The 16876-nt window shown below is 35.1% G+C and overlaps 1 protein-coding gene across 1 annotated transcript in view; it reads left to right on the forward strand.

Annotated features, from left to right (window-relative positions):
- Window positions 1-16876, forward strand: part of LOC148947628 (uncharacterized) — a 200651-nt gene that overhangs the window by 75017 nt on the left and 108758 nt on the right. The window contains exons 6-8 of the mRNA XM_089095962.1: window positions 9424-9604; window positions 14035-14160; window positions 16131-16397. Coding sequence (XP_088952088.1) covers window positions 9424-9604; window positions 14035-14160; window positions 16131-16397 — 574 coding nt within the window. The remainder of the gene's footprint in view (window positions 1-9423; window positions 9605-14034; window positions 14161-16130; window positions 16398-16876) is intronic.

Here is a 16876-nt window from a genome sequence, read left to right on the forward strand (position 1 = left end):
CGAAAGAAATTCAAAATGAACTTTGAAAAATCAGGAGAATTTAAATTAAGAGAATGTAACAGTGACAAGGTAAAGCACAACAATAAACTACTGAAATATTCCAACTCTTGCATTTCAACGACAGAAATTCAAAATTAACTTTGAAAAATTAAGAGAATGTAAAAATCAAAAGTTAACTTTGAAAAATGAAGAGAATGTAACTGTGACATGGTAAAGCACAACAAAACACTACTGAAATATTCCAACTCTTGCATTTCAACGAAAGAAATCCAAAATGAACTTTGAAAAAATTAAGAGAATGTAACCGTGACAAGGTAAACCATGACAAAAGACTACTGAAATATTCCAACTCTTGCATTTCAACGAAAGAAATCCAAAATGAACTTTGACAAATCAAGAGAATGTAACAGTGACAAGGTAAAGCACAACAAAACACTACTGAAATATTCCAACTCTTGCATTTCAACGAAAGAAATCCAAAATGAACTTTGAAAAATAAAGAGAATGTAACTGTGATATAGTAAACCACGACAAAACACTACTGAAATATTCCAACTCTTGCATTTCACGAAAAAAATTCAAAATGAACTTTGAAAGATAAAGAGAATGTAACTGTAACAAGGTAAAGCATAAGAAAACACTACTCAAATATTCCAACTCTTGCATTTCAACGAAAGAAATCCAAAATGAACATTGAAAAAATTAAGAGAATGTAACTTTGACAAGGTAAACCATGACAAAACACTACTGAAATATTCCAACTCTTGCATTTCAACGAAAGAAATCCAAAATGAACTTTGAAAAATCAAGAGAATATAACAGTGACAGGGTAAAGCACAACAAAACACTACTGAAATATTCCAACTCTTGCATTTCAACAAAACAAATCCAAAATGAACTTTGAAAAATCAAGAGAATGTAACTGTGATATAGTAAACCACGACAAAACACTACTGAAATGTTCCAACTCTTGCATTTCACGAAAAAAATGCAAAATGAACTTTGAAAGATCAAGAAAATGTAACTGTGACAAGGTAAAGCACAATAAAACACTACTGAAATATTCCAACTATTGCATTTCAACGAAAGAAATTCAAAATGAACTTTGATAAATTAAGAGAATGTAACAATGACAAGGTAAAGCACAACAAGACACTACTGAAATATTCCAACTCTTGCATTTCAACGAAAGAAATTCAAAATGAACTTTGAAAAATCAGGAGAATGTAAATTAAGAGAATGTAACAGTGACAAGGTAAAGCACAACAAGACACTACTGCAATATTCCAACTATTGCATTTCAACGAAAGAAATTCAAAATGAACTTTGAAAAATCAAGAGAATGTAAAAATCCAAAATGAACTTTGAAAAATCAAGATAATGTAACTATAACAAGGTAAACCATGGCAGAGCACTACTGAGATATTCCAATTCTTGTATTTCAAGGAAAAACATCTAAATTAAGCTTTGAAAAATTAAGAGAATGTAATAGTAATAAGGTAAACCATAACAGAAAACTACTGAAATATTTCAACTCCTGCATTTCAACGAAAGAAATCCAAAATGAACTTCGAAAAATAAAGAGAATGTAACTTTGACAAGGTAACCCACGACAAAACACTACTGAAATATTCCAACTCTTGCATTTCAAGGAAAGAAACCCAAAATGAACTTTGAAAAATCAAGATAATGTAACTTTGACAAGGTAAACCACGATAAAACACTATTGAAATATTCCAATTCTTGCATTTCGCGAAAGAAATTCAAAATGAACTTTGAAAAATCAATAGAGTGTAACTGTGACATGGTGAACCACGACAAAACACTACTGAAATATTCCAATTCTTGCATTTCACGAAAGAAATTCAAAATGAACTTTGAAAAATCAAGAGAATGTAAAAATCCAAAATGAAACAAATTCAAAATGAACTTTGAAAAATTAAGAGAATGTAACTGTGACAAGGTAAACCACGACAAAACACTACTGAAATATTCCAACTCTTGCATTTCAACGAAAGAAATCCAAAATGAATTTTGAAAAATCAAGAGAATGTAACTGTGAAATGGTAAACCATGAAAAAATACTACTGGAATATTCCAACTCTTGCATTTCAACGAAAGAAATCCAAAATGAACTTTGAAAAATCAAGAGAATGTATCTATAGCACAACAAAACACTACTGAAATATTCCAACTCTTGTATTTCAATGAAAGAAATTCAAAATGAACTTTGAAAAATTAAGAGAATGTAACTGTGACAAGGTAAACCATGACGAAACACTACTGAAATATTCCAACTCTTGCATTTCAACGAAAGAAATCCAAAATGAACTTTGAAAAATCAAGAGAATGTAAGTGTGACAAGGTAAACCACAACAAAACACTACTGAAATAATCCAACTCTTGCATTTCAATGAAAGAAATTCAAAATGAACTTTGAAAAATCATGAGAATGTAACTGTGACAATTTAAACCAAGGTACAAGCAGACAGTACAATGACCATAAAAAAAGTTAAAAAAACTTTAAAAAAAAGTTAAAAAAAAGTTCAAAAAAGTTTAAAAAAAGTTTTAAAAAAGTTAAAAAAAAGTTAAAAAAAAGTTAAAGAAAAAGTTAAAAAAAAGTTTTAAAAAAAAGTTTAAAAAAAAGTTTTTAAAAAAAGTTAAAAAAAAAATTGGGAGGAGGGGGGTGGGGGTTTCATGGGAGGGTGGAAGGGGGGGGGTTTGTAGGGAGGGTGGAGGGATTGGGTTGAGGGATAGGGATAGGACTTGGGGCCCAAGTATCAGAAGAAATTGTTTGTCTAGTATGCATCTCAAATCATCGTGGTATGCATATTCTCACGATGATACCATAAAAATGCCCCGAAACAAGGTCACTTTTAACACCTATTAAAAATCCAATTGATCAATCGAATGTTCTTGAACTTGTTCCAGTTTAATGGAATGAACCTGTTACGATATTGTGAAGCTTAACATCAGTTGGGCAATGTCCCAGAAATAATACATTTGATGTATCTTTAGAATCATAATATTTTTGATGGCTTGTTTGTTCAGTCTAGTAATATTTCGTTAATTTCCCTAAGGAAAGCGTTTGTCTCATGTTCGATTCATACATCATACACTAGTTTCATAAAAATGAACATGAAAATGATTAAAATGTAAAAAATCGTAAATTAAATAATAATACATGTAAAAAAAATTAATTAATGTAATTATGTAAATTAATTAATAATAAATTAATTTATTAAAATTAATTAAACAAATTAAATTACAGAAAGAATTTCACAATTTCAAACAAAGGAAACATCACGCACTTTGAACAGAGATCAGCACGAATTTTCACGGTAGTTGAATCAGGTCATTAGACTGTCTGCTTGTATGGCGGGAGTACTGTCTGCTACTTATCATTATAGATATATAGGAGTACTGTCCGCTACTTATCATTATAGCTATATGGGTACCACCCTCGTACCTACCATTATAGCATTACTACTACCATCAGATTCAGCTTAACAAAGAACACTATTAAAGAAGTTTCAAACTCCTATTTGCAAAAATGTGGAATTTTGCATTTTTAATTAACTTTAACGAAAATTACACCATCACATTCAGCTTATCAGAGAACCCTATTAAAGAAGTTTCACGCTCCTATCTGCAAAAACGCGGAAATTTGCATTTTTTGCTCGAAGAAAGATCACGATGCGTGTTTTTTTTTCAGGGGTGATGGTTTTGACCCAGTGGTCATAGAATATTGTCAGAGGGCTCATTCGAACGGAAATTAAAAGTTCTAGTGCCCTTTTTAAGTGACCAAAAAACTGGCTAGACCCCCTCCCACGCTCATTTTTTTTTTACCAAAGTCACATGATTGAAATTTTGAGATAGGCATTTGTTTCAGCCTACACGAAAATTGTAAGAACTATGTCTCTAAGGATAACTTAGCTCCCCACAGTCCCAAGTGGAAGGGCTGCAAGTTTCGAACTTTGCCCATTGTTTACATATAGTATAGGTTATTGAGAAGTATACAGACATTTTCCGGGGGGATTTTTTCTAGTAGGGGGGGGGGGCTGGGGGAGGGGTTTACATGGGAGGATCTCTCCATAGAGGAATTTTTTATGGGAAGGGAATTTTTTATGAAGGGGGTGCAGGATTTCCCAGCATTATTTAAAAAACGATCAGAAATTAAATTAAAAAAAAATGTTTCTTCAACTAAAAGTAAGGAAGAATATGAAAAGCTTTACTAAGAGAAATTATTACATATATTAGGGGGTTCGCCCTGTCGTCAATACCTCGCTCTTTGAATTGAATTGAATTGAATTGAATTACGCAAAAGTTTTTCTTAGTACTTTCAAAAGAGCTATTTATTCTAATTAAAGGGCCTTTGTGATTTTAGCGTAGAGACCAGGGGGCGAACCCCCTCATATACGCTTATCAAACCGAACAGAAATTATTCCGTATATGAAGGGTTGCCTCCTCTTCAATACCTTGCTGTTTATGTTATATTTCTACTGTTTGTCCGATTTTTTAAGAAGGGCTACTGAAACACAAGGGCCGTATGATTAAAATAGAAAGCCCTATTAAAAGTCCTAACATGTATTGCTTAGACCATTCGAAATCAGATCGAGAGATCACTGGTTCAAACATGTCCACTGATATTAGTCAGAAAAAAGGTAACAGCTGTGACATTTTAACAGAAAATAACAATTTTGTTAACATAAAATAACATTTTTTTTAACACAAAATAACTAAAAAAAAAAATTTCAAATAGTTATAACAAACAGTTCGTGGTAACGAACTGTAAGTAAGGAGCGACCCGGCTCAATGGTAACCGAAACTCTAGAAAACAGTATTTTGATACAAATAGATACATCTAAAGAATAAGATTTTAATGCTGATTTCAAATATATAAGTTTCATCAAGAACCTTAATGAAAATCACACCATCATATTCCGCGTATCAGAGAACCCTACTCTAGAGGTTTCAAGCTCCCATCTACAAAAATGTGGAATTTTGCATTTTTTGCCAGAAGAAAGATCACGGGTGCGTGTTTATTTGTTTGTTTGTTTTTTTTCCCAGGGGTGATCGTATCGACCCAGTTGTCCTAGAATATCGTGGGAGGGCTCATTGGAATGGAAATTTAAAGATCTAATGCCCTTTTTAAGTGACCAAAAAAATGGCGGGCAACTAGGCCCCCTCCCACGCTCATTTTTTTCCTAAAGTCACGTGATCAAAATTTTGAGATAGCCATTTTGTTCAGCATGTTCGAAAATATTACAAGTATGTCTTTTAGGATGACTTAATCCCCTGAAGTTCCCGGGGGGAGGGCTGAAAGTTATGAATTTTACCCAATGTTAACATTAGTATTGGTTATTTGGAAGTATACAGACGTTTTCAGGGGAGATTTTTCCTGGTAGTGGGGGGGGGTCGTGGGTTATGTGGGAGGATCTTTCCATCAAGGAGGTTTTCATGTGGGAAGGGACATTGCTATGAAGGGGACGTCGGACATCCCAGCATTATTTAAAAAAAGATCAGAAATTTAATATAAAAAAACAAGTATTTCAACTGCAACAGCAGCAACATCGAAACTTTAAACGAAAAGAAAATATTACATATATGATTGGGTTCACCCCGTAGTCAATGCCTCGCTCTTTAAGCCAAAGATTTTTTAGTACTTTCATGAGAGCTATTTATTCTAATTAACGGCCTTTGTTATTAAGCGGTCATTTTTAAAGAATTGGAACAAAATTCGTACTTTTGCTTAAAGAGCAAGGTATTGACTAGGGGGCGAACCCCCTAATAAACGTATTAAAAATATATGAATATAGAAGTTTGTTACGTAAGTTAATTCGTAAGTTGCGTATATTTATTACTAATAAAAACGTTCGTACATAAAACTAAACAAGTTTCGAGAAAACCATTTAACTAAATAAAAGTAGGCCTTAAAATAATATGAAAATTTTGTTTTAATTATTCATGTACGGTGAGCCAAGATCAAAACCTGCATTTATTCAAAAACGTTCAAACATTAAATAAAAAAAACAAGTTTTTTAAACTGAAAGTAAGGAGCGACATTAAAACTTAAAACGAACAGAAATTATTCCGTATATGAAAGGAACTGTCCCCTCCTCAACGCCTCACACTTTACGCTAAAGTTTGACTCTGTCTCACAACTTTGTTTTTTAAAACAATAAAAAACGTTAGCGCAAAGAGCGAGGCGTTGAGGAGGGGACAGTCCCTTTCATATACGGAATAATTTCTGTTCGTTTTAAGCTTTAATGTCGCTCCTTACTTTCAGTTTAAAAAACTTGTTTTTTTTATTTAATCCTTTAAAGGGTGGAAATTCTTTTTTTCTTGTTTTATGTTCCGGTGGGTTTTCACTTGTATGTAGCACATTAAGCTTTTTATGAATTTATGAGTGATTTCCAAGATTTGACACAAAAAAAAGTCGTAGGACAAAAGAGACAAGTAAAATACCAAAGGAAGTCTAAAATGGTAACAGAGACAAGTAAAATACCAAAGGAAGTCTAAAATGGTAAAAGAGACAAGTAAAATACCAAAGGAAGTCTAAAATGGTAAAAGAGACAAGTAAAATACCAAAAGAAGTCTAAAATGGTAAAAGAGACAAGTAAAATACCAAAGGAAGTCTAAAATGGTAAAAGAGACAAGTAAAATACCAAAGGAAGTCTAAAATGGTAAAAGAGACAAGTAAAATACCAAAAGAATTCTAAAATGTTAAAAGAGACAAGTAAAATACCAAAAGAAGTCTAAAATGGTAAAAGAGACAAGTAAAATACCAAAGGAAGTCTAAAATGGTAAAAGAGACAAGTAAAATACCAAAAGAAGTCTAAAATGGTAAAAGAGACAAGTAAAATACCAAAGGAAGTCTAAAATGGTAAAAGAAAGTTAGTAACACTTGTTGGTAATAAATTGAACATTTACTTGAATGAGGGGATACGTAACATCACGCAATGGTGCACCAGCGGAAAAATATCAAGAAACCAACACAGGAAGGGCAATATTAGAGTATCCCCAGTAATTTTAGTGATTGTAGTGGCAGACGTAAAAGCAGTCGTATCATTCAGGAAAGAAGTAGCAGTAGTTGCTTTTGGTTCCTAACTACTAGGATTAGTTTTGGATAAAGTAGTAACGGTAGTATCTTTAGCGATCACGACGGGAGCAGTCGTAACTACAGAAATACAGGTAGTAGCACAGGGTAGTCGCAGTGAAGCAGTTGTTGTAGAAGTAATAAAAGTTATATTGCCTGTGGTAGTCTCGAAGGAGATTTGCGGAAAGAGCAGCCGGCGTAGCACTAGTCTTGGAAGGAGTAACGTTGTTAGAGCTTATCGTGATTGCTGTAGGAGTAGTAGTAGTAGGAGTAGCTGTGGTTGAAATAGTTGTGATAAGACTAGTTATATCGATAATTAAGCATTTCCTCGAGTATTTGTCGCCGTAGTAGAAGTACTATTGGCAGTAGATATGATAAAATTATTTATGGTGGGAGTAATATGGGGTAGAAGCAGCGGTAGTAAAAGTAGTGAATGTAGGAACCCAACCACAATTGGTTGAGGTTGTAGTATTAATTAGTCGTGTAAGGAATACCCGTGATAATAGGTGGGATTAGCATATCCCAGTAATCCCACAAATAATCTTGGTAGGATTAGTGGTTTTTCAAGTACTACCATGGCAAGGAATAGTCCTGGTAGGTATAGTAACGATATTAGCAGTTGCAATACTGTACACCGTAGGAGTTGTCACCATAGGAGTAGTTTTGCAATATTAGACGTGGCGTGAGTAGTTCTGGCAGGAATAACCGCATCACAAGTCGTCGGGCTACGATAAGAAAGTAGTCCCTCTAGTAAGACAATGAGTAGCTGTGATGAGCGTAAGCATGGGAGTTGTTGTGGCAGGATTTGTCGTGGTAGAATTGGTCTCCGTCTGACTGGACACAGTAAGGGTAGCTGTGGTAGGAGTCATGGAAGAATTAGTCTTGATCGGAGTAGTTGTCAAGGAGTGTTCGTGTAAGTAATGTTCGTGTTAGGAGCAATAACAGCAGTATCAGTAGCTGTAGCAGTAGCGAAAACCTCAAACGATTAGTTCTTGTAGAAATAGATACGCGAGAAGTAGGAGTGATTGACCTAATTGTGTAAGCGCAGAAGGTTTTATAATATAGGACCATTTCTTAAGAAGGGTGCTCGGGGCCCCCACTTTGTGTCCTCCATTTATACAGACTACAATTTTCTTGCATAATTCTAAACTCGTTTAACATGTCCAATTTTCTAGCAAATTCTATCTATATAAATTCGAATGTATGTCTACCCGTCTGACTGTCTATCTGTATTTATTCATCTTCTTCAAATCGTCAAATGTATTTTTTTAGTCTTCTTCAAATCGTCAAGAAACTTTAAGAACTTGTTGCCTACACTCTTGCATAGGCCTTGGGTATTAAATTTTGTCTCCCACTCCCCCAGGGTCTTCTTATTACCTTCCACATTCACGAAATTAGAGACCACTAAAGACAATTTATAATTAACATTTATTTCCGGGAAAATTATTCACATTTTTTGGATATTCGATTAATGGGTTAATTAATTATGAATTTTCCTTACACTTCTGGAATTATAAAATTGCTTTTTCAATAAACTCTCCGAATTTGGACGCTTGAAAAATTTTACACGGGGGCGGATTCTGCAGGGGGGGTTTTCCTTATTAAAATGAATTCGATTTTGTATATATTTTTCTGACTCAAAATAATTTAACTGGGTATTTTTCTATAAATGTAGGGTAAATGATAATTATGTTCACCCCTGGATTAACTTTTTCGGAAAAAGTATGGGGTTTGACAAAACAAAATCAATGTTAGTATTTATTGATTGCGAAGACGAAGTTACGGAGTTACCCGCGTATTAGAGACTCTAGAATCCCTAAATCGTCGTTACGTTAGGCTACCTTACGGCTGCCAGCGCAAAGGAAGAACTAAAAATACACATCGTATATATAAGGACACTAATGAAATAAAGAAAAGAACAGTTGTTATTTACATTCTACCCTATTAGAGCTGTAATTACTATAATAAATACGTTGATTAATACTCTGATAAATGGAGAAAACAAAAATTGTCACGTTTTTATCTTCAGTATTTTCTTTTACCATCAGGGTTGCCATCACTAGAGATTTATCATTATTTCTAGTAATTTCTTATATTACCTAAGCAAAAAAATTTCTAAATCAGCACATAAATCCACATAAACCAAAAAATCACCACAATCTAGTGATTTTTTTCGCACCGGGTGGCAATGCTGGTTAACATGCTTGTCAACAGCCGATGTGATAAAAAGCTCCGAACTTGGAAGTACCGTGAACAACTTGTTAGCCATCCGCTGACCACCAGGGAAATATTCCCATAGAAATGAATTGCCCTTGTAATTATAGGCAAAATGGCACTTCAATGGCAGAATCATAGAGGCTGGTCAACGTTTTGAAACGGCAGAGGATGACAACTGTTTTGCACTAGAAATTAATCCTACTTTGAAAGAAGACCAAGGCCAATACACCCTTGTTGCCAAAACAGAAAGGGGTGTAGCGAAATCGACTGCAAATTTAGAAGTAATAAGTAAGTTTTTGATTTTATATTTTTTGCTGTTCAGTCTAGTTTTACTCGTTATTTCTCTCTTTTACTTTCGCTGGAGTTTTCACTGTCTTAAATACAGTTTTATGTGTTATTTATATGTTTCCATATCATTATTTATAAGTGGCAAGGCTATGCGGTCTACAAAATTATTTACTAGTATACAAAAGACTGTTATGCAGGAATTTATGTCAAATCTTACAGAGACCAAATTTTACAAATACAGAAGTAAAAACAGAATTATATGAAGCATGCAGGGAACCATGGGGGAAATCTTCAAAATCATGAGATTTCAGGGGCAGGAGTATTATCACCCAGAGGTTAATATTTTTTGGGGTGCATGCCTGACATATCTAGTATCAAATAAAAATCTCTGCTTCCATTTAGAATTAAATAACAATTATCCCCCCCATTACCAGTATAGTTTGTTACTAGTATGTCCTATGCAACATTAAGCTTTATTATCAATTCTGTCAAGATTGGTCCTAATTTTCAGGATGTTCTTTTTACTTTTTTATTCGAGTTCTTCTGGAAATCAATGCTCTTTATCATTCACTATTTATTTGTGAAAATCTCCTTTGGTTTAAATTCTTCTGACACTTATAATGCTTGCATAACGCAATCAATGTTGTTTTTTACTGTCCATGCTCCAAAACTTTGAAGCAATTGCCAAACACCTGTTTAAGAATGATTCGTAAAGACCATTTGAAAAACAGGGATTATCGTGCTATAGCCAGGCGCAGTAAAATTTTTAATAGTAAAATAGTTACAAGTACTCAATCAACCCAAAAGCCGAGCTCCCTTCATTCAATTAGTAAAATTAGCTCACCAGCGCATACTCTTCCTTTTTTATCCCAAATCCACCCTGCTCCCTCAAAAAACTTCCACCTTTACCACCCAGAGAAAAAATAACTCCATATTCCCAGCAAAATCCCTTCCCTCTTAACACTCCAGTTAACCCCTCCCAAGTTGAACCCCCTGAAAATACCACCGTCTTATTTCTCTCCCATATTTTCCCGCCTTCAACCCATGCGTTTAATTCCTCGTGCCCACCCTACCAGGGTGATACAGGTCTCAGACCTTTTGCATTTAATAATTGTCTTGTATTAAATCCTAATTGTTCGCACTTCCCGACAACTGAAAACAAGTCGCACCTTCCTCATCATGCTTCGGCTGTATCCTCGCCCTTCCCTCCACCTCCAAATCCCCAAGGTAAATCCCTCTCTTACCCTACTTCTCCGCAGCCTCATAATATTAAATTGAAACCCAACCCAGTAAATTCTCAAACACACCAAGTATCCCTGTCGAAATTCCCCAATCGGTTTGTTTTTCCCAAACTGTTAGTTACTAATGCCGAAAGTCTTAATTTTGAAAAGCTTACTGAACTCGAGGTGTTTTCAGAATCAAATCTAATCGATATTATAGCTATTACGGAAGTACAGTCCCACGACCCAGGGTCTCTGCGCCTGACAAATTATTCAGAGTTTATTAAACTCCGTCCTTTAGACCACCCACTTGGAAAAAAATGTGGCGGTGTTTTGTTCTTTACTAAGAGTAACCTTTACCCAAAGGTTATTCGAGTCCCTAGTTTATCCGAGTACGATGAAATCCTCTGGCTAAGTATTAGACCAAAAGTTCTCCCTCGTCCATTTAATATTATTGCAATAGCCGTTGTCTATTACTCCCAAGATCATTCTTTCTCAATAACTTATGGCAGTTATCGCCCTCTTCAAAATTCTGGTCTTCTTTCTTTTGGTATGTGGCTGAATACTGAAGATTGGTCCGATGTTTATAGTTAAAAAATATTGGTGAGAAAATGGCTTTGTTCCACAAAAAGCTAATTGACAAACATCAAATTTGCTTCCCGGAAAAAAAAATTGCTCCAGTGACAAACCCTTTATTAACCAAACTATAAAAACACTAATTAGAACCAAATTGAATCTTTTCAAAAATGGTAAACCAGATGAAGCCAATAAACTAAGAAAATCAATTAAAAGAGAAATTCGCAAAAATTGGCATGATCGTACTACAAAAATAAGGTCGAAGTATTGTTTACTAATAAACCAAACAACTGGTATTCTGAGGTTAAAAAGCTGTGTGGCAGGAGGTTTGAACAGCTTAACTTCAATCTACCCGAGTCCCCTGATATTACTGCCAATAATCTCAATAAATTCCTTGCTTCCATTGTCCAGAGAAATCTTCCTCCACTATCCGACCAATTACCATCAGGAGCCCTTTCCCCTTCTTTACCCACTGTTTCCCCGTCTGAGATAGAAAGAAGAATTCAAAAACTAAGAAAGACAAGTATTTGTCCTTTCGATATCCCCTTTCCTCTTATTAGTGCCTTCGGTGATTTCTTGTCTAAGCCCTTGTCTTTCCTGTTTAACAAGAATACCAAGTCTGGGCAAATTCCTACAATTTGGAAACAGGGTTTCATAACCCCTTTGAAAAAAAAAATGGAAAGCTTGGTTTTGAAGGCATCTGTCCTATTACTCTTACTCCTATTTTCTCGAAACTTTACGAAGGATTACTTGCAGATTGGCTAAAGGAAAAAATCCTACCTCTTACTGAGTTGAAACAATTTGGGAAGCTAAAATTCACCTCTACTTCCCATTACCTCGTTTCTCTTATTGATCACATCGGTAATATCCTGGAAAAGTCTAATTCCTGGCTAAATTTAATTTCCATCAACCTTCAGAAAGCATTTGACCTTGTTAACCACAATATTTTAATTGAGAAACTTGTCAACGAGTTCAATATTGATCCCTTACTGGTGAAATTAGTTGCCTCCTTCTTAACAAATAGATCGCAAGTTGTCAAATACCAAAATCATTATTCAAATCCTCTCCCTGCCCACAACGGCATACCCCAAGGTACTCTCCTAGGTCCCCTCCTTTTTTTCAGTAATGATCAACAGCCTCGCAATGGAATTTCCTGACCGATGGAAACTTGTTGATGACCTAACGGTTGTTGAAACTTGCTTCCGAAATTTAATAAGTGACCCTATGAGTATCCTCAATGAAATTGGAGACGAGGCCTTAGACTTAGACATGACAGTAAACCCCTCTAAGTCCATGATAATGCTCATTTGTTTCCTCAAATCCTCGCCCTATTTTCTTAATCCTATCCCTCCTAAAATTTCCGTGTCCTCATTTAAACTACTTGGCGTCACAATTTCTTCAAATTTAAAGTGGGATATCCACGTTAAAGACATCATCCATAGAGCTAATGTGTCTATCGCCCTCCTTAAGCTACTAAATAAATTCAGCGTCCCCCTTCCCACTCCTTAAGGATTTACACGTCTTTTGTCCGCCCGCATCTAGAATATGCTTGTCCAGTTTGGCACCCTGGTATCTCTCGCGAAGAATCAGAAAAAATCGAATCAATTCAAAAAAGGGCCTTGCGAATAATTTTCAAAGACGGCAAGGTGCCGTACTCTCTGCTCCTAAAAAAAGCTAGTCTGAAAACCCTGGAGCAAAGGAGGGTTTCGTTGTGCTTCCGTTTTGCAAAAAATGCCATAACAAAACCTCGGACGGCAAGTATTTTCCCCAAACGTCACTCCCCATCCAGATTACGGCCACCTCGAGCTGTTTCTGAGCCCATCCCTGCTTTGTCCCCCATTCGCTGTGTTACTTCCAGATACGAAAGAACTTTTATCCCCTTCATTAGAGAAAAAATGAATAAAATGTCTCAATAGTTTCTTTTTTTCCCCTCTTTTTTGTTTATTAGCTGATGGTACTGACAAGGTTCTTGCACTCTTTTGCGTGCCCCCCCCCCTTTCTTGACCAGTTTTATTGTTTTTAACTCTTTTATTGATTTACTGTAGTTGAATTACTGACACTTTCTTAGTATCCCTTTTAATTTAAATGCATTTATGTCTCGCTCTAAGTTTAGTTTGACCAGTTTTTAATGCATTTATGTCTCGCTCTAAGTTTAGTTTGACCAATTTTTATCTTTTTAATTTTTTAATTGACTTTTTACAGTTTTAATTATTGACTTTTAAATGATTGTTCACTATGGCTTCCTCTATTTCGTTGTTGTTCTTTGCATTTTTAGTGTAACCATTTATATTGTCGACTCCAAAATCCGAATTCGGCCCTTTGTGGGCTTGTGATAGCGATTTTTTTTAAATGAATATCTTATCTTACCTTGTCCAATTATGTTTATTTACTTTTATTTCTTCTTAAACAGCCCAAGTGCTCAAATACTCCTTTTTGATAAACAGCTCATTTGGGTTGAATTTTTGACAAAAGCACTAAACCTTCTGTGAAATTAGAGCGGAATTGATGTCTGGGTTATTTCGAAGAAATCGAAAATTTTGAACATTTCCAAACAAGCCAATTTAAGAGTGTCTTACTTGTATCCATGTATTCTACAAAACTCTTGGCGTTATGTCTGTTTTACTTTTTTTCTAGTCCCAAAAAGTTACAAAGAGCCTGTTTTTCTTGAAGAACTACGTGCTGTACTTACTGAGGCAGGAACTGTATCTCTCGAAGTAAAAGTAGTGGGTATCCCAACTCCTGTCCTCAAATGGTTTAAAGGTACGGGAATTTTGTTTTATATATGTTTGTTCTATCGGGTATTTGTGCTTATCGGGTATTTGTACTCTACCAGGCTCGTTATTTGTTCTCATCATTACGTCATTTGTGTATTAAAAAGGCACATCACACTCAGCTTGGTACACCTTTGGTATATAATTATAGTTTTTCTCTTTTTTTTCTAAGTGTCAAGGTCTTTCGATAGTAGTTTATATGGCGCTGTCTGAGATCATCATTGATAAAATCAAAGTTGTCAGTAACTTAAATTACTTTTTTCTTCCATTCTTGTTTCGATTTTGATAACGGTTTATTTGAGCGATAACAGGCCGAGAGAACTTGAGATAATGAGTGTTTGCTTTGTAAAGTTCTTTTTGCTCTGTAAAGTTCTTTTCAAAATTATTCTTGAAGAAGATGATGACATAGGTGCAAAAAGATTGCGTGAACCCAGAACACGAGTCTTTCAATGAATAGCTTAACTGAAGAGGTATGAATGAATTTAAAATATTTAAAATAAATTGTCAGAGACTGAATTGCATGTTCAGTTTTTGAATGAGATTTTTTAGCCAGGTGAGCCCATCTTGAATGCTTTAATAGAAGTTCAATAAATATCATAATTCAACCCTTTTATCTATTCCTACCGACCAGTTATATAAGCAAAGTCTGGTACTGTGGCAACATGGTGCATTGACAGTGTTTGTTTAAGCTTCATCACTGTGAGATTCGTTGGTAATGCTCGCCGTTTAATTTCATTTGTTCTTAGCGTATGAAAATCGGTAAATAGAAATCTGAGCATTTGAAGCAAAGTGTGGAGTTCCACAAGGATCAGTTTTTGTGATTGCTGTTATTCCTTGTTTATATAAATGACGTAAATGCTGTTTTAGAAAAAAGTCATGGGAGCTAGCACACAACGTTGAATGGTCTAAGATAATTCTCCCTAGTTTCAATGATTATACTCACGGCATTTTTCCGCAGAAACGGAAGATGGTTCACTAATATGTCCACAGTGGGAATGCAGTTTACTTAATAGTGGATAAATTTGAATAGACTGTTAGTTAAACTTGGTAAAAGTAATTTTTTTCTGTTGGAAGAAAGGCGAACTGATATCTATAGGTAAGGTGTAGCTCGCTCTAGATTGACATGCTTCAAAGACTTGGTGTTTCAGCTGACGAGCGTCTCTGCTTCTGAAATCATAGAGACTGCATTTGTGGAAAAATTGCCAGAAATACTGCGGATGAAATGCAGAAAAAACTTCTGTGAAATGTGTGGGATGACTGAGAAAGTATCGCTCTTAAATAATCCCTTATTGATAAGCCTAAACAAGTCCAGAGTTGTTTCTGAAAGTTCTCGATGTGCGAATGTTTTTTCCAATGCAAGAAAATAAAAAGAGAGCTGTAGGATCTGCTGATAATCAAGCCTTTTTTAGCACAGCTTAAATACTATTGAAGCTTAACAGATGATTCTTACTATCTCAAACTGACATGACAATTGAGAAAATTCTGGTTCTCGGGAACCAGAAAAGGTGAAAGCTTTGGTGTTAATACCACTACGCAAAAATAGTGAAATGTAAAAAAACTTAATAAGTAGGTCGGCCTTTATTGTCTATTTCGTTCTGCTATATTGGTCGAATTAATTGTATATTTTGTCCTGCCAGATTGGTTTAAATAACAAATAAGAGTTCAAATAGGAAGAAGTCATTTTATTAGGCAGTGGAAAATATCTTTCAATGTCTAATAATAGGACTTATCCCTGTATGAACTTTTATTTGTTCGTCATAGAGAGGCAGTGCTCAGAAAAAAATACCTACGTGGTTGAATTAAACTGAATATAATGCTTCCATTATTTTGAATAATCAAAAGAGCAAAAGATCCTCTGACGCGTGACACTAAAATATTAATGTGATCTAAGAATTATGGTATAGCCTGTAGCCTATTTAGAATGTTTCGACCCAAATAAGTAGGTTCCTTTATTTTTAGATGGTATCGAAATCAAAGCAGGTGACACTTTTGCCCTGGCTGCTGGCTCCACTGACCCAAACAGCCTTGGAGTTTATACATGTGAAGCAAGTAACTACCTTGGTAAAGCTGTGTCATCATCGAAAGTTACAATACGAGGAAATGTAAACCTGCCTCAGGAAAAGAATTCGGCACCAGATGCCTTTCCTGGTTCTCCTCCACTGTTCATAGACGATTTGTTTGACCAAAAAATTAAAGTCGGAGAGTTTTTTACTCTTTCTGTCAGAGGTAACTCATACAAAGATTGTCCTTTTGGGCCAACTGTCTAGGGCTAAACAGAAAGCATTTTGTCCTCGGTTGGGGTGGGAGGAAGGCTAAGAAAAGATTTAAGGAAAGGGGAACTTCCTGGGAGTGTGTAAAGAGAGAGGGTTTGAATAGATTGGGGTGGACGCGGAGCATCTGTAGCTGTGTTGGCCTCATCTGGCTTGGTGCTGCGGTGAGTTGTTAGTAGTAATAGTACTGGTCACTCATACAAGGAAATGTTCCTATTAATAACAACAAGTAAACCATGCATTAGTAAGCAAAATGAGAAAAAATATGTTTACTACATATTATCAAATAGGCCTAAGAAGAGAACAACCACATTTTTTGGTTTTTATGTATTTGTTTTTGTTTGTATTTGTTTTTATGTTTTTGAGTTTACTTTTTGTCATTAATTAGAATATTCTTTTGCAAGGCTCGCTGTATTCGTATATATAATATTTTTT

The sequence above is a fragment of the Artemia sp. Qi Xiang Cuo genome, chromosome 10, assembly GCF_049724085.1.
Source record: "Artemia sp. Qi Xiang Cuo chromosome 10, ASM4972408v1, whole genome shotgun sequence".
Lineage (NCBI taxonomy): Eukaryota > Metazoa > Arthropoda > Branchiopoda > Anostraca > Artemiidae > Artemia > Artemia sp. Qi Xiang Cuo.